The 25,854-nt window shown below is 37.7% G+C and overlaps 1 protein-coding gene across 1 annotated transcript in view; it reads left to right on the forward strand.

Annotated features, from left to right (window-relative positions):
• The window catches only part of AQR (aquarius intron-binding spliceosomal factor), a 55,540-nt gene that overhangs the window by 24,544 nt on the left and 5,142 nt on the right, over nucleotides 1-25,854 (forward strand). Inside the window, exons 20-32 of the mRNA XM_074585035.1 lie at nucleotides 3,199-3,440; nucleotides 5,041-5,184; nucleotides 5,715-5,784; nucleotides 6,853-6,963; nucleotides 9,958-10,067; nucleotides 12,368-12,503; nucleotides 13,950-14,159; nucleotides 14,966-15,103; nucleotides 16,107-16,178; nucleotides 19,861-20,048; nucleotides 21,818-21,989; nucleotides 23,739-23,909; nucleotides 24,648-24,733. Coding sequence (XP_074441136.1) covers nucleotides 3,199-3,440; nucleotides 5,041-5,184; nucleotides 5,715-5,784; nucleotides 6,853-6,963; nucleotides 9,958-10,067; nucleotides 12,368-12,503; nucleotides 13,950-14,159; nucleotides 14,966-15,103; nucleotides 16,107-16,178; nucleotides 19,861-20,048; nucleotides 21,818-21,989; nucleotides 23,739-23,909; nucleotides 24,648-24,733 — 1,850 coding nt within the window. The remainder of the gene's footprint in view (nucleotides 1-3,198; nucleotides 3,441-5,040; nucleotides 5,185-5,714; nucleotides 5,785-6,852; nucleotides 6,964-9,957; nucleotides 10,068-12,367; nucleotides 12,504-13,949; nucleotides 14,160-14,965; nucleotides 15,104-16,106; nucleotides 16,179-19,860; nucleotides 20,049-21,817; nucleotides 21,990-23,738; nucleotides 23,910-24,647; nucleotides 24,734-25,854) is intronic.

The following is a 25,854-nucleotide window of genomic DNA, read 5'->3' on the forward strand; positions in this document are numbered from 1 at the left end:
CTTTATGTATTTATAAGAATTTATAAGATCCCCCCTTAATCTACTTTTTTCCAGATCGAAAAGACCCAAGTCCCTCAGCCTTTCTTCATAAGAGAGTTGTTTCAGTCCCCTAATCATCTTCGTAGCCCTTTGCTGCACCCTCTCCAGCAGTTCCCTGTCCTTCTTGAACCGGGGAGCCCAGAACTGGACACAGTACTCCAGATGCGGCCTCATCAGGGCAGAGTAGAGAGGGAGGATGACCTCCCTTGATCTGCTTGCCATGCTCTTCTTGATGCACCCCAGGATGCCATTGGCCTTTTTGGCCACAAGGGCACATTGCTGGCTCATGGTCATCTTGTTGTCCACCAGGACTCCCAGGTCTCTTTCCACAGAGCTGCTCGCCAGCAGGTCAGCCCCCAACCTGTACTGGTGCATGGGGTTATTCCTCCCCAGGTGCAGCACCCTACACTTGTCCTTATTGAATTTCATAAGGTTCCTCTCCACCCAGCTCTCCAGCCTGTCCAGGTCTTGTTGTGTGGTAGCACAGCCTTCTGGTGTGTCAGCCACTCCTTACAGTTTTGTATCATCAGCAAACTTGCTGAGGGTGCACTCTATCCCTTCATCCCAGTCATTGATGAATATATTGATCAGGACTGGGCCCAGTACTGACCCCTGGGGAACACCACTTGTTACTGACCTCCAACTGGGCTCTGCGTCCAACTGTACTGCGTCCAGCTCTGGAGTCATCAGCACAAGGAGAGCATTGACCTGTTAGAGTGGGTCCAGAGGAGGGCCACAAAAATAATCAGAAGGCTGGAACACCTCTCCTATGAGGACAGGCTGAGAGAATTTGGGTTATTGAACCTGGAGAAGGCTCCAAGGAGAGCTAATTGCAGCCATTCAGTACTTAAAGGGGGCCTACAGGGAAGATGGGGATAGACTTTTTATCAGGGCCCATAGTGATAGGACAAGGGGGTAATAGATATAAACTAAGAGACGGTAGATGCAGTCTACATATAATGAAGAAATTTTTTATGACTAGGTTGGTGAAACACTGGAACAGGTTGCCCGGAGAAGTGGTAGATGCCCCATCCCTGGAAACTTTCAATGTCAGGTTGGATGGGGCTCTGAGCAACGTGATGTAGTTGAAGATATGCCTGCTTGTTGCAGGGGAGGTTGGACTAGGTGATCTTTAAGGGTCCCTTCCAACCCAAACTATTCTATGATTCTCTGATTCAGCCTCAACAGTGCTGAGCAGAGCAGAAGGAGTACCTCCCTTGAACTTACTAATGCAGCACAAGATACCGTTGGTTTCTTTTGCCGTGAGGGCGCGTAACCTGAAAATATTTCTTGTACGCATCCTCAGTTTCTTTGCTGTTAGATCATTTAGACGTTTGAATCTTTAATGTTCCTTGAGTTTTCCATTATGAAGATGCAGCATGAACTAAAAACTGCCTTTCTTTTAGTGCCTTAAAATCATGCATTGCGTAATTGAAATTATTTTAATTTTAAAGGATTCTTCAGCAAGTTCTGTGCAGATGGATAAAGAGGGAGGCAGGAAGGCTTTGACTTCTTATTTTCTGTATCTGTAAAGATGCCTCTGGTGTGAAACAGTAGCTTGTGGTCTGCTCAGAGCATTCTGGTGCCATCCAGCTGTGGATTAGTATACTGGAAGTACTTCATAGAAAGTCTTTTATAACTTAACATTAAAAAACAAAAACAAACAACAAACCAACCCAGAACTGATTGGTAATGTTGTGTGTCTGTGGTGGGTTCATTTTACATGATAAGCACAAGTAAGCTCTGCCAAAGCCTGTTTGTGTGCTGGGGCTATAGAAATTTTTTTTTTAATCGCATATATATGCACTTTTGTGTAGTCAGAAGGAAGTGCTGGAGTGAATACTTAAGTTTGCTCAGAGTTGCCATTAGATTTGAGTGTAGCTTTCAAATTTGTACTGTCTACTTGGAGCTAATTTACAGGCAAATCACAATGCAAAACATTCTGTGCTGGTTTTTCCTTAAGTCCCATGCATTCATTTGTCAAGACAAACTAAGATATTTCCAGATTTATCACATCGCTACCAGTTTGGGTGCAAGCTTTCCGTGTCATCTGCAAACCTTTCTAACTTCAACTAGATAAAAGAAAACAAAGGTATCGCTGTGATTAGTGTTGATAGTGTATTAGGTAGGTAGAGGGCAGCTTGAAGTTTTAAGCTGAGCTTGTAGGAGAAAAGACAAGAGAAAAACTTTTGCAGTCTTGGTAAATTAAGCAGATGAGACAGCAGTGGAGGTGCAAATACAATGTGTTTGCTGGAGGTGACTCCACTGTGTCACTACAGACTCCACTGTGTCACTACGTTCAGCAACATTAGTTCTTACAAGACCTAATCCTACTGTTTTTACATGTATAGAATTTACTTTTGAAAAGCTAAAGACAAGTTTTTTGTAATGTAAAGACAGCACATTAGTTGTTAGGGACGTATTTCTTAAACTTTCCTCTGAGAAATTGATCATCTAGATTTAGAAATACTACCTGAAGAAGGCACATCTTCCAATTTGTTTGTGATTTTCTTACCACAAGTGTATTATACTATGCTTAATATACATTTAAACCAGAAACACTTGTTTTATATTTGCAACAAAAATATAAGTATTCTTAGTTAATATGGGCCTCATCCATCAGTATATCTTGGGCCTCTGTAGTAATTGCAGGACCTTCAGGCTTCAGAAGTTAAGTGCGGGACCTCTCTGGTTCTGTAGGTCACATACTAAAGTGTTTGTAAGACCAAGAGCAAGAAGAAATACACTACATACATTGGAGAGCCAAAGGGAGAGGAGGTTTCTGGAGTGGTTAAGATTGTTTGAGCCATCCCCTTTATTATAAAATGGGGCTGAGCTGAGAGTATACTGTGCCACAGTGACATTTGATGCCAGTTGTATTATCCCATGCAGGTTCACTTCTTCCAACAAACAAACTTTACTGATGATTATGGTCCTCTTTACTAGCTCTTTATTGACTGGGTAGTTTAAGAATTACGTGGTTTGACACTGGTGTTTTGTTGCATTTATACACTGTATATAGGTTGACTCAACCTAACCAAGCACCTGTCAGTTATGTGCTAGAATCTTAGAATAGACTTGTTTAGTCTTCAGTATGTCACATTTTCTTGGTAAAAAGTCAGTCTCTCTAATATTTTTTTCTATTTTTCTGATATACAGGCTGTTCTGGAGACTATTAGGAATTTGATGAACACAGATTGCGTGGTTCCTGACTGGCTGCATGACATCATTCTTGGATATGGAGACCCAAGTAGTGCACACTATTCGAAAATGCCAAATCAGATTGCAACTCTGGATTTTAATGACACTTTCCTGTCCATTGATCACTTAAAAGCTAGCTTTCCTGGATACAATATTAAAGTGACTGTTGACAATCCAGTTCTGCAAATACCCCCCTTCAGGTGATCTCAAAATTTCAAGCACTCCTGGTCTAATATTCTTGATGAAGTGCGTTGTCAGGTGGACTTGAGTTCAGTGATTGGAGAGACGTACTCTTTCTTTTAAGAAAAGATTTTAATATGTTAATAGTAAGATTTAGATGGTTATATTACAGAGTTAACTATACTGCAGTTTGGCTGAGGACCAGCTTCTGCTCTATTCTGTACAAAAAAAAAGCATTGCTTGTAGATCAGCCTATTGAATATGTGGGAAAAGCAACAGAATGATATAGAATCAAGGCACATAGTCACTTTTGCATTACGGTATCCAGCTTCCTCAAGTTCAGCCTAAAGACTTTTTAATTACATAGTTTCCTTACATATCTCATTTAAGCGAGCTAAGAACAGCAATTTCAACATCAGTTAAAATTTGAGCTTTTGGAAACACCATTCACTCAAAATAAAGAATTAAGTCTGAAATCCCATAGTACTTATTTTAATTTAGAAATAGTTTCTGAAATAAGATGCCTACATTTGTGACGACTAAATGAGATTTACAGGTTTTTTTTCAGCGGTGCTGTTGTTCCGGCATTTTTAGACTTGACAGTTCTGTCCCTCCTGGTGGACCCCGTTGGATCTGGCAACTGAATTTCACAGTGCATAGCATTGGAGAATGGTTTCTTCAGCCGGACTGAAAAACTATATCTTTTTTACCTTATAAGTTAATAAGAATTGAAATATGTTTCCTTTTGAAGGAATAGATTTGACTGGGGAGGGAAAAAAGATGGCTTTCCTTCCCCCACCAGTCAACTCTTATCATGGCTAAATTTAATCTTGAAAAGCAGAGAGGTAATCTTCCATGCTTCTTTTTTTTTTTTTTTTTTTTTTTTTTTTTTAAACACTGCCTGTAGAATATGTGTGGAGAAGGCACTAACTAACGCTATATAATGATACAAAAATAGTCTGAAGGTATCAAGACAAGATAGCATGCACAATTTCCCTTGACGAACTGGTATGCATTTTCAGTTAATAGATTAAAATAGAGATATTCCTATTTATGAAGAGCTATTGCTCTTCCTACTGCATTTGTCCTGTAAAGAGACTAAGAGATTATTGCTGTCAAAGATGTCTGCATTGTTGTCTCAAGATCATTGGATAGCCATTGGAATTCCTTCACTGTGATGTGTTTCCGAATTAGGTTAGAGAAGGTTGCTAACATGTGATACAGAGGGCTATAAAATCGAGTTGTTATTGCTGAACAGACAGTGCCGGTGGCTTTCTATTATAACTTTGCTCCTGTCTCTTCCATTTTCAGTTATGAACTCTTTGCCTTCAGTGTTTTTTCCAGCTGGCTCTCAGCACTGCTCCTGGCTTTTGAAGCTATGTGAAGAGCACTTTTGACATACTTTTTGTCAAATATGCTTTCTTAAAATTGGCTTCATCAATTTATTTGTCATTCCTTTTCCTTATCCTCATTAATACTTTGTTGTCTGCAACTCTTGTTTCCCTATTGTGTGAAAGTTTGTCATGACGGTGACAAAAAAAGTCTTTCTATACAAACTTCTAAGACCGTCTGGCGTCACAGTGAGTGTGTTGAAGTGTAGTCTTAAATTATATGTTACAGGATAACTTTCCCAATAAAGGGCGGTAAAGGAAAGAAAAGAAAAGAAGATGGGAATGAAGAAAAACCTGAAGAAGCTAAAACACTGATTGTAGAGCCTCACGTCATTCCGAACAGGGGACCATATCCATATAATCAACCAAAACGGTAATAAACAGATGAGAATTTACAAACAGTAACACATGCATAGCAGTTCACTTTCAGAAATACTTAAAAATAATATTGTTGATTATAAATGAAAAGTCATTTAGACTTCATTACTGAAATTGAATTTGAATATGAGACTGTTTTGTTTTACGTTTAAATCAAACTATTCTATTTTCCCCTCCCTCTTAAAAAATTCCTTTGAAGAACAATGAGAAATACTGTCTTTTCGTAGTGTGTCAGGACTTTGAACATTAGGAGAATCATACCTAAATAATTTTACAGCATTCTCAGCAAATAATAGCTGAAGACAGGCAGTCTTTTAGATGGGATGATTTTGTTGTAACATGGACAACATGACTGGCTGTCTTGCAAGATTGTAGTGTCTATAAAGAAGATAATTGTTTGCAAGCATGTAGTTCTGGAGAAACATGTAGCCAATAAATTTAAATCAAACTTATTAAAACAATTGGTTTTATCAAATTGTTGCCAAAATCCGTCACTTCTCTGATTTTTGTGTTGCTTTGTTACAGCAATACTATTCAATTTACCCATACTCAGATTGAAGCTATACGTGCAGGAATGCAGCCTGGGTTAACTATGGTAAGAATTTTTTAAGGATTTTATACTCTTTGTTTACTGGGTTCTGCCTTTAGGTATATTTCTGTAGCCTTTCTAGCCTTGCTAGCCTTCTATAGAGGTCACTTCCAGTAATAGCTCAAAAATATGAAAAAATAACATACAAAGGTTCAACATCCTCCCATCTTCACAAAATCATACAGAAACACATTTGATCTCTGTATAACTGTATCCAGTGTTTCAGTGGCTGAAGACTTTCCACAACAACTGAATTTACTTTTTCGGTGGTTGGATTGCTAGTTTTAGACTGTTAAGCTTTTGCCATGTCTGTTATTTTTGGATGTTTTAAATTAGTTGCATCATTTTCAGTTTGACCTAACTCCATTAAAGGAAATGAAAGTCACTGAATTGTCTTCAGGGAGTTTTTTTCTGCTGTCTTATGAAATGTAACGTGCAATCCTTTATATCCTGCTGACTTCTAGAACTAAGAAGTTACAAACCAAACCAAACCTGTAGATCTGTTATGAAAGTAATTTTTGATCAGTGAATTTTAAAAAAGGTCTTTAAGGTTTACCACTGTCAATTAGACTTTGACTACAAGTATCTGTTTCCCACTGAAGTACAGTCTATCCTGGTAGTGAGTCAGTGGAATAGTTGAATGACTTTTCTCTGATACTCTTAATTTTTTCGTGGTCTATGTAGGCAATAAGGCTAACTTTTACATTTTCATATTGGTATTCATTAGTACCATGGTCTTCTTCCTCCCCTTCCTCCTTATGTTTTACCACTCCCTATATGCTGTGTAGCTAGCATGTAAAAGATGCAAGTCAAAGAAAAAAATAAACTTCAGCGGAATTGTGTGCCTTTTGTCACTGCCTGTTTAAGTGTGCTGAAATTAGTAGTGTCGTAAATGTATAAACTTCACCTGAGTTCTTGGCAGTGTTTTTAAGAATGGTATGTTTTCTAATGTCGGAGTCTTGTGAGATTGTTCTGTTTTTTCCCAACTGTCTATATTTCTGTATTGTGCAACATTCTGATAAATTGTGTGTTGATTTTTTTTTTTTGTTGTTGTTTATTTTGTTTTGGTTTTAGGTAGTGGGTCCACCTGGTACTGGAAAAACTGATGTAGCAGTCCAGATAATATCCAATCTTTATCATAATTTCCCAGAACAACGAACCCTTATAGTTACCCACTCTAATCAGGTAAAGTGTCCATCATGTGTGAAATTTTCATGTAATTAAAATCAAGAAGACCAGCAGGTAATGAGATGAGTAAGTTTGGGATTGCAGTTGTCTCTTAACAATGAAAACTTGAGTTGTCTTGTGTGCAATTTTGCCAGTTTCGTAATGTGAAATTAAAATTTTGAATTTCAGGTTTGTAGTTCTGTGCTATTTATCAGAAGTTTTCAATATATTTAACTGTTTGGGGCTAGAAATTAGGAAGTATTTTAAAAAAGTGGCTGCACAGTTCTTACAGTTGCACATTCACTGCATGCCTGCCAGGTTTTTGCTAACTAACTTTCTCGGACACCGTTTGCTCTGTGCTTCATACTTGTAAGGGAAAGGATGAAAGGTAGTAGGTATCATATCATAGAATCATAGAATACCGGGTTGGAAGGGACCTCAAGGATCATCTGGTCCAACCTTTCTTGGCAAAAGCATGATCTAGGCAAGATGGCCCAACACACTGTCCAGCTGAATCTTAAAAGTGTCCAATGATGGGGAATCCCCTGCTTCCCTGGGGAGATTATTCCAATGGCTGATTGTTCTCATTGTGAAAAAAATTTCCTCTTGTGTCCAGTTGGAATCTCCCCAGAAGTAACTTGTACCCATTACCCCTCATTTTTTCCCTGTGAGTCCTTGTAAAAAGGGAGCCTCTATCTTCTTTGTGGCCGCCCTTTAAATACTGGAACATGGGGATAAGGTCTGCCTGCTAGCGATGCCCATGTTGATGCAACCCAGCATCCTGTTGGCTGTCTTTGCTGCAGCAGCACACTGTTCCCTCATACTGAAGCTCAGTCCGGGACCCCCAGGTCCCTTTCTACAGAGCTGCACCCCAGTCTGTGCTGCACTCCTGGATTATGTTTTCGCAGGTGCAGGACCTTACACTTGTCCTTGTTGAACTTCATAAGGTTCTTGTTAGCCCACTCTTCCAGCCTATGCAGGTCTTCCTGCAGGGTGGCTCTCCTGAAGTGTCCCCTTCCCCACTCAATTTGGTAGGATTGGCAAACTTCATCAGGGTACACTTGATCCCATCATCCAGATCACTTATGAAGATATTAAACAGTGTTGAGCCCAATACCGATCCCTGGGGGACCCCACTTGTGACAGGCTGCCAATTTGAAAAGGAGCTATTTACCAACCCCCTCTGGGTGCAGCCTGTCAGCCAGCTCCCCACCCACCGCACAGACCACTTGTCTAGACCATAAAGCATCAGTTTCTCTAGGAGGAGCCTGTGGGGAGCCATGTTGAAAGCCTTGCAGAAATACAGGCAGACAACGTCCACCGCTCACCCCACATCTACCAAAGAGGTTACTTTGTTGTAGAAGGCGATCAGGTTTGTCAAGCACGATTTGCCCGTGCTGAATCTGAGTTGGCTTTTCCTAATCACATGCTTCGTTTGACTTGTGATAGCCCCCACGAGGATTCGTTCCATAACTTTCCCAGGGACTGAAGTAAGACTGATGGGCCTATAATTTCTTGGATTCTCCTTAAGCCCTTCTTGTAGAGAAGGGTGACACTAGCCTTCTTGCAGTCTTCTCAAATGTCCCAAAGCTCAAGGACTTCTCAGAGATTATGGAGAGCAGCCTCACAATGACGTCAGTCAGCTCTCTTAACACCCTTGGGTGGGTAGCGTCAGGGCCCATCAATTTGCAGGGGTCAAGCTCCTGTAATAGTTTACATACCAGCAGTCAGCAACCAGTCGTGGTCTCTTCAGCTGAGTGCTCGCTTCCCAGTCATAAGAGATGGAGTCTAGCTGCTGATTCTCAAGCATATATAAAATAAGAATAATAATGATAAAAGTCTTAAAGATTCTTACTGTAAATCTGCATCTGGTTTGGAAGGATTTGTTTGGAAACCAGTGTTATCTTTTTCCTGGTCACCCTAATTAGCCTATCCTATTTCAGTTATGAGCTATTTTAACTGAACATACCACTTCGACAATATTTAATCTTTTTCCATCAAAGCATGATCAGCCACTTATGCTGTTGTTCAAAGAATGGTGGATGGGGCTTCATTCTGGTGAGGAGTTACAACCTGGAATAATATAGGCCAGTCTGCAGTGGGTTGTGGGAGAGTAACAGGTAGTGAAGTTGAGAGAAAGGGTTGAGAGCATGTCTGTAGGGGAGAAAAGGAAGGAATTAATTTGAGGCAGGTAGGAGACTCTTCTTACCTGCCTAGACTAATATGAGAGTGTGACCTTGAAATTGAACTTCAGGAAATAAACTATCTCAGCAGGCTTCATTCCCTATGCCTTGGCACTTTTATTTTAACATGTTTGCGTGATTTCCATCTGACTTGAAGTGCAAGTGAAGCTTGCTCATGTTTATTCTTAGTTTCCGAACATGATGATCCAGCGCTTACGAACTTACTCCTTTGAAATTGGACATTTGGAATTGAAATGTCCTTGAAATTGAAAACTCCTTGAAATTGGACAAAATGTCCTTTGAATTGGACAGCTGTTAGAGAATTGAAGAGTTTAAGGCAAGAGACGTAGCGCACCTTGAATTTAGTTCACCAAAACTTATTTATGCGTATGGAATACAGTTACAGCACCTGCCAGTTAGTATCATATCATGCTCTTCTAACGTACAGTAAAAGTTATATGGTTTAAAGTCATCTAACAAAATCAATATTTGCAAAGTGTGCTTCTTGAGAGAGTTTTATAAACGGATAGCTTTATCAACAAAATTAACTAGGTGATAGAATCAAATTTTAAAATTGTTTAAAAATTGTAAAATCAAATTGAAGTGTTGTATAAAGTATGCAAATACAAGAGTTTTAGTAGGGTAGATTCACCATTGTCAAGATTTAGAGCTCTAGTTTCAGTATTAACTTTATGTTTGCATTGGCTTCTATTTATACCAAAATAGGCATAATTTCCTAGCCGGCTTACCAGCAGTTCTTGAGTTAACCCCTGCAAGAGCCTTTGGACTTCTAAAAACTACCTTTTCTCCTGTTCTTGTCAATCTTTAGGCCTTGAATCAGCTGTTTGAAAAAATCATGGCTCTGGACATTGATGAGCGTCACCTCCTGCGTCTGGGTCATGGAGAAGAGGAATTAGAGACAGAGAAAGATTTCAGCAGGTGAGAAAGGAGGTGCTAATGATAAACTCGCTTGCATAAACATTTTAGCAAGATGTATGTGTTGGATCCATTCTGCCGCCTTTGTAAATGAGCAAGGAGCTGTGCTTGACAAGCTTTACCTTTCTCGTATTATTGCATTATAGCAATGCAGAGTACACTTGTTTTCAATACAGGGTTAAGTCATTTTAGTTCTTATTCACTATACAAACTGTGTTCTCTTGAGAATCCAAAGGCAGAATCAGCCAGTTGCTTGTTCACCAACTGCCTGAATAGGTACAGCTCATTGTATTCTGGGACCATGTATGTTTTATAGAATTGATCAGTTTTGTGAGAGAAAGTTGAATAACAAGGGTAGGTTGTTGCAGTTGCAAATTTTTATATGCAAATATGATATCACTTCTGCTGGCATGGTGAATATTGCATTAATAAATATAAAAATGAAATGAAACTTTCTGCTTTTAATTCTTCAGAACGTTGCTTAATTACAAAGCTGCTTATTTCATTGGTAAATAACACATTTTGAAGAGTACATACATAAGGAAAGCTATCCAAGTCTTTATCAGTACAAAGATTTAAGAACCTGTTCTTGTAAATATTTGTACATTTGTTACATCTTAGTCCAGTTGACGTCAGTAAGATTACACACATTCATAAATGTAAGCAGGGGTATAAGGGTCATGCCCTGGAAATAACTGAACTGTCCAGTACTGGATTATTATAGCAATACTTTGACTTCAAAAGGTATAGTAAAAATTATATATAGCCACTAGAAGCTACGCACATATGCATAGTTGAGTTTCATTTAGCAAAATAAATACCTTGTGATTTTTTTTTTTATTTTTTTTTTAATTTGAATGCTTTGACATAGTCAAATTATTCCAGAAATTTGATAGCCAAAATCTTAGTGAAATAATGCCATGGCAGATATTTATTTAGTAGTATCCACGGTTTAGTATATTCCTTGAACAATAGTGCTCATCATTAAAAGGAGTTTTCTTTGAGACATTCTACATTGTCTGTTTTCATTCTTTTTCAAGGTAACTCCAGACCTACAGGACATTACTGCAAGTCCTGTGGATTCTGGCACTTTGGGAGGGAGGGATAAAAGTTGAGGAATATATTTGAAAGTGGGCTGCACGACTGTGAGAAGTCTATTTTCCATTTGCCTTTTGTTTATTTTAGGTTGCTTCTGAGCGTGTGGTTTTTCTGTGTTAAGTTGCTTTAGAGGGCACAATGCTGCTTAAGGAATTTCTGCTGCTTGGCAAGCTTAGTGTTCCTTTTTTGCTCCCTCTGCAGGCACAGCAAAGCAGGGCAGGGGGTGTAAGAACAATATCATATTCAGTTGTGTCTTAGTAAATTCAAATCTCCAGCTTTAACTACTCTCACCCTTCTAAATAAGACAATAGAACCCATTGTGATTACCAGGGACCATGGCAAGGTTTTTTTTTCTGTGCAGAAGGCATATTTTATGAATAGTAAGTTTAATAAGAACTTGAAATTTAGCCTTTATTCACATTTGAGATTTTAACTACGTTTGCATTTTTAGAGAGTGTCCTGTTCCTCTCAATTCTTTAATTCCACCCTTTTTTAGAAAATGTGATATATTGATTTTTGTTCTTGTATCCCTTCTTGGAGGGGGAGAGTGCATTGATTAAGGAAATTGATTTATAAAGGAAAAATTTAGGCTTGAATTGGGTAAGAGGAGGAAGAATGGAACAAGCAGTTACAAACTAATCAGTCATAAGTTACTGAGCAGGCAGCTGTGAATACAGGACCTCCTATGTGTGGATGCAGACCTGTCTCTTATGGTGGGCTAAGAGCATTATTGCAAGACACTTTGTATGTTGCCAAAGGAAGTCAGCCTTATCATACTGAAACTTCGGGTGTAGGTTCTGTTTGTGATAGTCCATAGACCAAGTTGTATTACTTGTGTTTGTGTAACATGTTGTGTACCGTAGTTCCTAAACTGTATATTGGAAGTAATGCGTTTCTGCTTTACAGGTACATTGTAGAAATGTTTTACTAACACTTATGAAACTTTTATTGACGTGATAGGATAAAAGGAGCTTTTCCTACAGTAACAGCTCTTGCGTGGCTTTGAAAATTATTAGGACTCAACTGATAGAAATACTCAGCATGTAGCAAATTCTTGGGGTTTGGAACCTGGTAGTAGTTTGGGGTTTTTTTTTGGGGGGGGGTGTTTTGCTTTTTTGGTGATCTCTCATTGTGATACTTAGATATAAAGTTTTGAATTAAATACATTTAAATACAAATTATGTTATATTTAATCCATTTTGTAGGTACGGAAGAGTTAATTATGTTCTGGCTCGAAGACTTGAACTTCTACGAGAAGTTGGGCGATTGCAAGAGAGTCTTGGAGTCCCAGGAGATGTTTCTTACACTTGTGAAACAGCAGGCCACTTTTTCTTATACCAAGTAAGGACTGATACTTCTACTGTATGACCTCAATATATTATGAAACACTTTGTAAAAATTGGACTGAATTTTTCAGAATTGATTCTAAAAAAAAAAAAAAAAGCCATTTTCTTTAGTGGTTCAAAATACAATAACAGCTAAAGCTATAATTGCAACATTACTTACTTGTATTGCTATTGTTTTAAATCCTGCCCGATGACTCACCAATTGAAAGGCTAGCATTGCTGCTCTTCATGACTGCTGGCAAAGATTCTAACCTGAAGTTTCTCCTTCAGATAGGAAAATCTTGGGCTGCTTTACATATTGGACAAGCATTAGAACAGATACTTGATGGTCCTGCTAGAAAGCTTTTATGGTGTTAAATGCCAGTGTGAAATTGGATGTATAGTATACAAAACCGTGATTTTTCTGTATATTGTATATCCCTCGTTTGCCTTCCATGTATTTTTCGGTGACATGGTCATATTAGCAATTAGCGTGGCTTAAGCAGACTTACAGCGTGCTTAGGTACTTAGGATCAAATGCATACACTATATGTATTTTTACGGAAGTTACTGTGGGCCAGCTTCCATGGGAGCCTAAACATCAAATGGTCATTAGGTGTTGGAGAGTACTAGGAGGCATTGCTAGAGCTCATCTTCTGGCCCCACGCAGCAATGTCAGAAGGAAAAAGAGGGGCAGGAGGTGCTCCAGGCACCAGAGCAGAGATTCCCCCATAGCTCATGGAGAGGACCATCGTGAAGCAGGTTGTCCCCCTGCAGCCCATGAAGGACCATGTCAGAACAGATATGCACACTGCAGCGCATGGAGGACCCCATGCTAGAGCAGGTGGATATGCCATGAAGGAAGCTGCAACCTGTGTCAAGCCCGTGCTAGAGCAAGGGAGAAGTGTGAGGAGAAAGGAATGGCAGAGATGCGGTGTTGTGAACTCAAATGAGAAGCCCCATTTCTCCTGCACTGCTCAGCATGGGGACAAGATAGAATAGTTGGGAGTGAAGGAATGAAATTGAGCCTGGGAAGGAGGAGGGAGTGGACAAGTAAGGTGGTTTTGGTTTAGTTTAGTGTTTGTTTCTCACCATCCTACTCTGTTTTTAATCAGAGTAATTAATTAAATTAATTTCCCCTAAGTCAAGTCTGGTTTGCCTGTGATGGTACTTGCTAGGTGATCTCCCTGTCTTTATCTCAACCCATAAGCTTTCCATCTTATTTTCTCCCACTGTCCTGCTGAGGAGGAGGAATGAGACACGCTTGGTGGGAGTCTGGCAGCCAGCCAAGATCAACCCACCACAGCATCAAAACTGTTGTCCTGATAAAAGGTCAAATGCTAATTTAAAGATACCTTGGTTTTGTGATGTTTTTTTTTTAATACTATGTGTGCAAGACTGTACCTTGACAATGACTTTGTCATATTGACATGTTTTTATATCATACTTTTGTTTGCCATAGGTAATGTCTCGTTGGGAGGAGTATATCAGCAAAGTGAAAGCTAAAGGTGGAAAAACACCAGATGTTACAGATGTTTCCAGTTTGTTTCCTTTTCACCAGTATTTTGCAAATGCTCCTCAACCAATTTTCAAAGGCAGATCCTATGAAGAAGATATGGAAATTGCTGAAGGGTGTTTTAGACATGTTAAGAAAATATTCACTCAGCTTGAGGTAAGACATGTAACTATTAAAGGTAAGTGGATCTGGCTAATCCTATAAAAAAAACTTCACGGAGTTCCAAAATTCTCCTTTGCCCTACATCCTAAAAGGAGTATATACCTCTGGGCAGCTTCTGTAGCTTGCAGGGCATTCAGGTGACAGTTTCCATGTTTAAGTAATATAGGCATGTTTCACAGTAGGGACAAGGGTCTCATCTGTTTTATTTTGATCTTAGGAAACAGCCATTCTGCATGTTCCATTTTCACTGATTAGGGTACAAGAGTTGGTGCGCCAATCACTGCTCCTCTGATCCTCACAGGGCCTTTGTATTTAAAGACAGAGATAACCTAGAAGTAACTTAAACAGATTATCTTCTATTTTTACCAGAATTGCTTGAGAGGCTTTTAAAAGTTGGGGTAAAGGTGATCTGGGTATCTTTTGCTCATATTAACTGTGTTGATCTTTCTAATACTGAACTTGATGTAAAGTTATGATGCAGTAAAGTAGGAAACAAGAAGATATAGTAAAACAAAATTTTGGGGAATTCTGAGAAGGTTCCTCAGAAGCAATTGAATAATTGTCTGCAAATTTATATATGCATGCAGGTTACAGAATTCTTGGACGTTGTTTTTGAAACACTGTTGTTTCCAGGTTCAGCATAAAAAAAAATATTCAGATGGGATTTTTAACAGTAGATATCTTGATAACTTTCTGGCCTAATTGTATTAAGAAGTTGGCCAGATATTTTGAATAAATACATTTTATGAGCAATAATTTTTTGTATTCTGACTATCGAGATTTTCTTTTCTCCTCTGTAGGAATTCAGAGCATTTGAACTTCTCCGCAGTGGCCTGGATAGATCCAAATACTTGTTGGTGAAAGAAGCAAAAATCATTGCCATGACTTGTACTCATGCTGCTCTGAAGCGACACGACCTGGTTGAATTAGGTTTCAAAGTAATGATTATACTAGTTATAATTATACTATATAGACTATATATAATAATAATATACCATAATATATTATAATAATTAATAATATAATATAGATAATATAATAATATATATAATTGTACTATTATACTGTACTATGCTAATTGTTTTTTGGGGTTGGGTATTGGTTTTTTTTTTCTCCCCCTTGTATAAACCTTTTTATTTGTCCTAAATCTAGGCAACTAGATTATTTTGAGATGCATTTTTACCAATATATTTGAAACTGTAATTTTAGTGAAGAAAATTTTAATTTCTGTAAGTAAAAAGTGAGATGACTTTTAAGTTATTGTATATACAAAAATGCTGAATAGTTCATCTCTATTTAAAAGAAAAGTTAGTTTTGCCATATTAGATGATGAACAGCAGTGATATGATTGAGTAATAAAATAAAGGCAGAACTGGGCAAAGCCCATGGCCTTTATAACTTTGTTTACCTAAAAAATTAATAATTTGCGGGAAAAGAACTATGATGCAATGCTGTTTTCACTCTGCAGTGTTAACCATAGGTATTCAGACTTTTATCTGACAGAAACAAAACAAAAGCCCACAACCAATAATTCTTTCAGTCTTATTTTTCTCCGATAATGCGCAGTATTAGATCACAAGTGTTTCTTTTCTGCTTCAGTGCAAAGATCCCAAATTAGTTTGCTCCATTGCAGAAAGCTTTTCTCTTGCAGATGGGTTATGGTATGTGGGAAGCATGTCATGTAGTTCAGTCATGGATTCCTTCTAGATGTATAAGCCCTGATTGGTACAGGTAGATCTGCCATTGATGTAGTAGAATTTCATCCTTTGGCATTGATTTTTAGTACTACTGATATTTTGCCTATAAGGTAAAATCCGGCTGTAACTGTCCCACCCAACAAAAACCAAATGAGTAATTGATGCTTTCTTTTGGTAGGCTGAAATAACAGCATTAATTTGTATTACTTGATTGATGGACACCTCTTTACTTTTTCTTTCTTAGTATGACAACATCTTAATGGAAGAGTCTGCTCAGATTCTGGAGATAGAAACCTTTATACCTCTCCTGTTGCAGGTTAGACCAGAATTATAAAACATATTACAAAAAATGATAAATGAAAGTCTGTGTTCTTGATCGATTTAGAATGTTAAAGGGAAAATATCTTGTGCAGAAGGTAACCTACGACTGATACTTGCCATTTGAGGGCACAGTAAGAACTTTCACATTGTTATACATTAGTTTTCTATCCTAGTTTTTTAATATTACGGATTAGTAGGTTCTAAATATGTTACTTTTATTGTCTAAATAATACTATTAGCAGGCTTTCATTTTGAAAATAAAAAAGCAAAGATATTTATGTAAACTAGGTCCTGGCTTTGTTACTTTCATTGTTTCTCACGTAGTACTGACTGTTGCTAATTTTAAAAATTGTTAAAATTAATACTTTGTATTAAATAGCAGTTTTGTTTCCCAAGAACATACGGCTTACATAATTGCTCGGTGTCATCCTCAGTGTCACCAGGCTTGTGGTGGTTGGTCAGTTTCAGTCGAGACTAACAGAGATAGAGAGATACCAACCACCTACAACTTCAGGAAAACTGGAGACAAGTAGAGGGGAGACATTCTAATTGTTGTTACCACTCCACAGAAAGAAAAGAAATGGTTATTGGTTCTGCTTCCATTTTTGCCCAATAGTTATGCATCTTTCGTCTAGCTCATTGGAAAATGTTTAACCTGGAATAAACTGCAGCTTGTACTGTATTTGGCAAACCAACAATTGGTAGATAAAGGGATGGAGATGTGGTACAGTTGAATGGAGGAAGTCTTGCAGCTGGAAAGGTACTGCTAATGCAGGGAAGGGAAGAAGGAAACTGAAGCTAATGTGGCACGGGGGGTATGTATAGTACAGTCATACACATGTAGGAATAGGGAAGCAATGACTCTGTAACTTCAGGGGTTATTGTAGTAGAGGGACAACGCTGCTCCTTTTAAAGTTGAGTATCTTGCCTTTACTCTGATCATTCTAAACTCAGTGCATCCACTCGGACTGTCTTGAAATTTTTTGTGCCTCCAGTGAAGGTTATCTGTTGGTTGCTTTTAGCAACCTGAGCTTGAGATGCATCACTTTCTGTTTTAAGAGCTAGGGGATTTCATAAGTAAGCAAAATATGCTTCTCGCACATCTGTGGCTCTGTTATCTCTGTAATGTCAAATTATCATGAGATAAAATTTCACGTCTTGAAGTGAAGTGTGGGCTCCCTCAGGAACCCTGTGCAAACCCTTTAGCTGGGAGAAGTCAGTAAAATTGAAGACAGTCTGTTCTGTTCATTTGATTCTTACTGTAGTGGCTTTCTGAAAAATGCACAGTCTGCATTTGCTCATAGTCTAAAATTAAGTCTCCTTTCAGAAGTTTTGCCTGGAGCAGGTATTTTCATTGAAAAGCAATAATTTTAAGTCTTCTAGAAAACCACATCCAAGCTTTTGGATATTCATTCTAAAAGAAAAATATCAGTTGAAAAAGGTGTGATAGAAACTTCATGAAATATTTGATATATTTGTAATTGCAGCTCATAATTTTTCACTTTCCTTTTTAACAATGGAGAGTAGAATACAATTGCAGGAAAAGTAACTCGGTATGGGCCTAGTGCACAAAAGAATATGCACGTCCGCGTTAACCATATTGCTACTAAAGCCCAAGTCCTGTTCTCAGTTGCTGTCTAGCTCTGTAGGTTTTTAAGTTTTAGGGATATTAATGTAGTTTTTTAACACTTTCTTGGAGTGTAAAGACTGCTGCTGGGTTTTGATGATTCTGAGCAGGTAGGCAGCTCTAAACCCCAAATACTGCCTGAACTCTGAAGAGGAGCATGTATTTGTCTGTCTTGTTTGGGGTGTTTAGAGAGCAAACCACTACTGGGTGAGGCTTCTCACAATCATAAAACAGTGACAGTAAAGCTCTCTTTTCCTTTTAGTTATTAGTTTAGCAATTGTAATAATACCATGAAAGATACTTGGTTCCTTTCTGTCCTGCGGACTCATGGTGGTCTCTAGAACTACATTCAATTTAGTTAAACCTAAAATGCAAGATTTCTTCTTGCTGCTTAGTTAGATTGCCCTAACAGTCAGAAATGTGTCGAGGCATAAGTTCTCGTTTAGGTGGCTTCTCCTGCAATTAGGTATTTAAATCTCTATGTGTAAAGCCACGTGTGATACTTTAAGATGTTGCTTTTGTGTTTTGGCAGTCTTGAATTTAATGCTACAACATCGTACTGTAGTTGTGTGTAACAAATAATTCCTGTGTGGCTTTCACCATAGTTTTCATTGATAATTAAATTATTATATTTAGTGAAATGAACATCTCGCAGTGTTCCTCAAACGTTTGAATGAGCTTTGAATAACCAGATGCATCAGACTGGTGAGGAGAAGTAAGTGTACGTGAGCAATGCGGAAGCTGGAGAGTTTTGTGTAATTAAATGAGACCTTCGCACCATGGAGCCATATTCTGGGGGATATTCCATGACCATTCTCACAAGAGCCATCCAAATAGTCCTTGAAAACTGAGGGATTTTTAACAAAACCTAAAGAACTAGGCTTACAGAGTAGCAGTACTTGATTTCTTGCACTTGCATTTTGGAGTAAGAAATTCTTTGGAGGCTTCTTTGTCCGAGATTGAAATTGCTGATAAGAGCAGACTGATTATATAGAATTCTGGGTTTTCCCCAAATCAGTAACCTTTTTGGAGGAAAAAAAAAAAAAAGAAATCTCTTTCTGTGCCATTGAAAATAATTTTCATCCTCTTACTTTCTTACTAAGGCATCTTCAGGCTTGATGAGCTGAATAGTCCAGAGTTCAGTTTTTCTTCCTTGCTGTCTGATCAGAGAGAGATTCAGTGCTCTTCCACTTCAAGTGGCAACAAAGAAACCAAATTTTAGGCTCTCTCTTGAATAGTGCTGGGGGAAGGCAAATATCATGGGAGTGTGTAAGAAATGAGAGTCTGAATTGTAAAACTGGCAGGTGAAAATCTCCAGGATTCCAGTTCCTGGATAGCGTTACCCACACATCTGTTCCTTTTTTGCCCCTATGTTACAACATTCCTTCATGAGGTACACACAGGATGATGAGGAACTGGAAAGAGATGTACCAAACATACTGAAGAGCATTCAGTCCAAAAGGCAGGGTGAGGATTAATTAGAGGCACATCCTGGTCATGGAAGAGGCCAAGTGGGAATTCCAGAAGAACCATGGAGACACTTGAGAAGCAGGCTCAGTTTGTGCCCCAGACACAAGAGCAGGAAAATTGTTTCAGGTGCTTCAGGCACTTCATATTTACTATCTAAGAATCCAAAAAATTACGTTTAAAAGATTGTTCTAGGGTAACAGTACTGTGTAGAAATCAGGTTTTTTACTACTGTCACTTCTATAACCGATTCTTCCTTTTGTCCTCTGATAATATTTTACTTTTGGCCTTTAAAACAATGTAACTTGATACTTATCCTGATGTTTTTCTACTGATTTTAATAGATAATCTTACCTGTCGTTTTATAAGAAACAAGACTATTTGAAATACTGCTCCCTTTTTTGGTAGTAGATTGGAAAGAAGCTAGTAGTTGTCTTTAAAAGGACCACAGCTCAGTGTGGCTTAAGAACAAACGTTGAAATTTAGGGCTAATCTATGACAGCCAATTTGACTGTTAATGTGTTGTAATTGCATGCCTTGATTATATTGTAACAGTTATAATCGTGTAATTTTTTAATTCTAGAACCCCCAGGACGGCTTCAGTCGTTTGAAGCGGTGGATTATGATTGGTGACCATCATCAGTTGCCACCAGTCATTAAGAACATGGCTTTTCAAAAATACTCCAACATGGAGCAGTCCCTTTTTACACGATTTGTTCGTGTGGGAGTGCCAACTGTTGATTTGGATGCACAAGGAAGAGCAAGAGCAAGGTGAGACAGAGAAAATGGCATGTCTAGCTTGTAAGAAACTACCAGGTTAAAAATTGGAAAAACACACGTCTTTCCTGTTGTTAGGGCAGGAGTTTGCAAAACAGTAATTTAGTTGTTTTGTTCTATTTTTTTCAGCTTAGACTGTAGTAAGACAGCTTAGACAGTAAGTCAGATTTTACTTTGCTGAAATGCAATCAGTTTTACTTTATTTTTTTTATATAGTAGTACTCTGCTACTGCTAAAAGTATTTTAATGAAAGTGCTATTTGAAGGAATTTTAATAGTCTTAAGCGTTTGATTTTTTTACATCTGAGACTTTTTTGCAGAAGCTTCCTTTTCTAAACTAATAGATTTCATATATTCAAGGCGAAATAAAGATTTCTTTTTTTGGCCCTGAATATATCGTATTTCCCATATGGTCTGCAAAAGGGTACTTTTCTTCTAGTATTTCAGCAGAGCTTCAGCTTTGATTGGAGACAACCAGGCTGTCCACACAAGAGCATAGTGCCTTTTCTTTTTATTATAAGAGATACTGCTTCTCTGTAGTAAGAGAACTTCTTTTTATCCATGTATTTGTCATTTCATTGTGGTAATTTAGATGTCAAATTTCTTTATTGTGTAAAGTGCATGTTTTTGGTGTCATATTACCAAGAAAAAGTAAAACCAAAGAAGAGAAAAAGACTCTATAAGATTTCGCTACTTGAAGTTTAGTTTTAAATCCTAATTTTTTGGCATAAAGTGGAATGAACAATATGAAAAACTTCAATTTATTTTTTTTTTTAAATATAAGAAATAAAAATGTGGTAGAATATTATGTTCCATTCATATGCATAACAGTTACTTTTAGTATGACTTTAAAAATGCAAACTATATCTGAGTATGATGATAAATGAAGTTTAATTTTCTGTCTACTATTTTGCAACACCTCAGAGAAATTCTTCGAGATAAAAGAGCAGAAGAATTCCTTGACTTTGCAAGAAATTCCTTGATCAAGGGTTTTTTCCATACCTTCCTATGCTTTGTCTTTTCTTATCTGCTACTTTATCTGGTCTGGATATTGCTGTGGATTTCTGACTGAGGCGTTTTGGTTATACCACTGTCCCATAAATATCAGATATGATTCAGAATTATGTAGACATTGATTGCTTCCCTTCATGTGGCAATACACAACATAAGAAAATCATTTTCTTTTTGCAGTAAGAGGCTTTACAGCGGATAATGCAGAAAATACTTTTTCCTGTACTTCTTTCTTTTTTGTAAAGAAGCATTAATATTCCTTTTCTGGAGACATTCAAAACCCACCTGGACGTGTTCCTGTCCAGCCTGCTCTAGGTGAACCTGCTTTGGCAGGGGGGTTGGACTAGGTGGTCTCCAAAGGTCCCTTCCAGCCCCTACAGTTCTGTGATGCCTTTTGTTCCCCATGAAAATTCCTACTATATTTCTGTGCAAATTTTGTACCCTTCAGTGTAGAGCTGACCAAGCATAACAAGTTTAAGGGTGAGTGTGCTGCATTTCTAAAAAGTGAAATCTAAAGTTTTCTGTGAGAGGGAACCAGACAGAAACAAAACTTAAAAAATAATTGCTGGATAGCTTACACAAGTATGTTCATTTATATATGTACAGACTATGCAGCAATATTATTTTTTTGACCAAAAACCTACAGAAGCATTCACCTTCAAAGCAAAGGATTGTGTGTATCTGAACTATTTTGAATGAGTTGAAGAACCTGATTTAACTCTTTGGGGTTTGTCTCTGTGTGGTTTTGGACAGTCTGTGTAACCTCTACAACTGGCGTTACAAGAATCTGGGTAACCTGCCTCACGTCCAGCTTCTGCCAGAGTTCAGAACAGCCAATGCTGGGTTTTTGTATGACTTCCAGCTTATAAACGTAGAAGACTTCAATGGTGTGGGAGAGTCTGAACCCAATCCTTATTTCTATCAGGTAAGAGAAATATTACATATATATTTTATTTAATCTGGATATGGCTTATTAAATCTGCAGTGAAGACAGACTATCAAAATACTATGAACTGGTGTTTAATTAATGTTCTCAGATAGTCATGCATATGTGTGATTTTTTTCTTTTTTTTTTCTCCTTTTAATCGGTTCTGAAAGTTGAAAATGATGACGTATTAAGTTGTGCTTTTTCCTCAAAGTAAACGGCTTTGCTTGATGTCTGTGCTTTCTGAATGTTATGAGAGGGGTGAGATTTGGTGTGTAATATATTATGAAACGTTGTTTTGGCCTGTGGCGAATTGATGTCCGTTGTAGTTCAGCTGTGCTGCCATGATAGTGAAATAAACAGTAGGATTTCCCCTGTACGCGAAGGATCAAAGTTTGCTCTGTGGCACATATTTGAGTTTGAAGAGTCGCTGTTTTCATTTGATCTATATGTAAGAATACTAAAAGGCCCATTCATAAAAGAACGAAACAATACTGCAAGAAATATACATAAGAGGCAGAAAGACGTTAAGGCTGAAGTAAATTGCCAAAAAAAAAACTTAGCCTTGGAATTTCTCAACTAAATTTTCAAATTAAGCCAGCAACAACAGCCTCAATCTATTTCTCTTAAATGTAGGAAAACCTTTTATACTTGTAATGAGATGCTTATATTTTCAGTCCTCTTGTTCTTCTTGTTTAAAAACAGCAATGAGAACAAACTCTAGTACCTAAATTACCAGTTCGGGTTTCAGCAGCTGGAGCTGTGTGCAAGTTGAGTTTAATTCAAACATGGAATTACACCTTATATTTTGTTTAATATTATGGAAAGCAAATTATGTACTTCGAGATTACAATATTCATGGTCATTTTTTCCCTGTGAAAATCATTGAAGGTTATGCTAATCTGTTTTTTAAAAATATGGAAGATATTCATAGTTTATTCTTGAAATTGAATAGGTGTGGCCTCAGTAGAAATAACTGGGTTTGATAGTCCAGATGTCTCTCTCCTAACTAATAGTTGAAAGGAGTTTAGTTATTCTAGTCCAACTAGTTCTTACTTTCTGCTTACTGGAGAGTGAGTCATTCCAACTTTTTTGCGTGCTTATTTGGAACCATGTTAAATTAGCGCTAAGTGGGTTTTTTAAACCATTGTATTTAAATACAGGTAGCTGTAGACTATCAGCTTGTAATACTTTTTAACAAATAATAGTTCCACAGCTTTACATAACAGGTGTTTTTTGGGGGATGTGACCTTTAAGAAGCAGAAATGACGTACTGTATTGGTTGAGTTCTGTAATAATACAGTTAAGGTGGCAGTTCCATTGGGCAGACAGCTATCAGCATATAAATGCATTTATATACAAATGTGTAAATATTTAATAGCTCATAAATATAATTTAAATGGACTATTAAATATTTAGTTTTTAATCTTGTATTGAAATTAAACTGGGAGCTTCTGAGTAGATATCGGAAAATGTCAGTCAATGACTAACAATAATGCTGACATAGGGATTTTCAGCAATTCTCTGAAGAGGAATCAGAATGAAGTTATTAAACCTACTTGTGCTTCTTTTGTTCTTTCAAAATGGCTTTTAAGTGAGCAAAGAAAGATCAGATCTATCAACATTTCTCATCACTGAGATTTTTGCCTAAATAGATTATAATGTCACTGGTGTTACTCTTTCCAGCCTTACAAGTTCAGTAACCTCCATTTTTTTTTTTTTTTTCTTCCCTCCTCTTTTAAACTTAAGAATCTTGGTGAAGCAGAGTACGTTGTAGCACTCTTCATGTACATGTGCCTGCTTGGTTATCCTGCAGACAAGATAAGTATCCTGACAACATACAATGGACAGAAACACCTGATCCGTGATGTCATTAATCAGCGGTGTGGAAATAATCCACTGATTGGACGACCAAACAAGGTGATTTTGAAAATATATCAGTCATGGGAGTGGTTCTGGTTTATTTGTTTTTAAATTGTCATATCGTAGAACGGAACTAATTGAATAGATTCACAGCTTTCTGTGGAAGTATTCCCTGGTTAACTACACGTTTATTAACCTACATTCTATGGAATTTCATAGAGTAGTGCTCTTTTCTGCCTGTTTGTAATCTGACACACGAATAAACTGAAGTCAGTGAAGTTGGAAAGGCTACAGACTACATGGGACAGAATAACTCTTTATCACTTATTTTGTCCTTAAAAAAAAAAAAACCCACAGTCAAAAAACACACCTTTAGGAAGATCCACCCAAAGTGGAAATGATTTGTTAAATGTATGATGACAAATCTGATTAAATGAATAAAAAACATAGAAAGGTCTGGTGCTAATTCTGCAGGTCAAAGCTCTGTATTGTAAAATGGATGGCTTTCCACAATCTTTTGTTATTAGCACCCCACTGTTAGCTGTCCAAATTGAATAAAAGTGTAATAGAATCACATACAGTCAGACAGAAGCTCCTCACAACATCTCCCAAAAAGAACACGCTGATGATTTTTGGATAGAGGTCAACTAAACCAGAGTTAAAGCGTTTTCTTTTCCCATTTATTGCAGTCTCAGTCCGAAGCTGTTGTTCAAATTTTGGTGTCACATTTTAATTAAAATGGCAAAGATTAACCTACAGAGGTTTTTTTTTTTTTCTTGGTTTTTGATTCTCTAGGTAACAACTGTGGACAGATTTCAAGGTCAACAAAATGATTATATTCTCCTTTCACTAGTGCGTACCAAAGCTGTAGGCCACCTGAGGTATGTTAGAAGATACTTTTGTAATGTCTTTAAACTGCATGCTTTCTGAATCAGAAAGGTGTTCATCATACATTACACAAAAGTGTTCAGTTATTTGAATATGTAGTAGAAATTAAGTTTAATGCTAAGTATTGAATGAAGTTCAGGCATATTTCCTTTTATAACTGCCTGGTACCCTCTTCACAACCACTTTATCCTTTAGTAATGACTCTTATACTATAATTAGTTTATATTATTGCAGATAGGCTGAACTTGATTTCACCCCAGTAGAATGGTAGGAATGTAATGCTTGTTGAACAAATGCAGGCTTAAATTTTCTCATAGATTCTTTCTTGAAGTGAGCTTTTTTTTTTTTGCATCAGAAGTGTTTGATCACTGCGTAAGTTGCATTATGATGTGTAGTTTGAAATGTTTGCACTTCAGTTTTGGGGTGGGGTGGAGGAAGACCTGTCTTTTCAGCAGCGCTTAGGCAAGTTATCAAACTCATGTTTGGTCATTGAGGAACACAGAAATGCTGTTATGATTTGTTCTTAATGTAAATCTTTACCTCTGAAGTCTGGGAAAATAGTAAAGCATGATTTTTCGTATCATTATCAGTCCAGTGAATCCTCTTACATAATGGTTCTAGAATTTGGTAGTTACTGAAACAGTATGTAGGGAAAAAAACTAAAGACAAAATAGTATCATTGAATGGTTTGAGTTGGAAGGGACCTTAAAGATAATCTTGTTCCAACGCCCTTCCATGGGCAGGGACACCTCTCACTAAACCAGGTTACTTAAAGCCCCATCCAGCCTGGCCTTGAACACTTCCAGGGAAGGCGGCATCCGCAACTTCTCCGGGCAACCTGTTCCAGTGCCTCACCACCCTCACAGGAAAGAATTTCATTCTAATATCTAATCTAAATCCACCCTCTTTCAGTTTAAAACCATTACCCCTCATCCTATCGCTGCACTCCCTGATAAAGAGTCCCTCCCCATCTTTCCTGTAGGCCCCCTTTAGGTACCGGAAGGCTGCTAGAAGGTCTCCCTGGAGTATTTAGCAGATGGTTTTGTATTTCCTTTAAGACTTCTGCATGCTTATTTTTATTGCAGCTATGTCGTCATCAATGGAAAGAATATGA

This window comes from Larus michahellis, chromosome 4 (assembly GCF_964199755.1).
Source record: "Larus michahellis chromosome 4, bLarMic1.1, whole genome shotgun sequence".
Lineage (NCBI taxonomy): Eukaryota > Metazoa > Chordata > Aves > Charadriiformes > Laridae > Larus > Larus michahellis.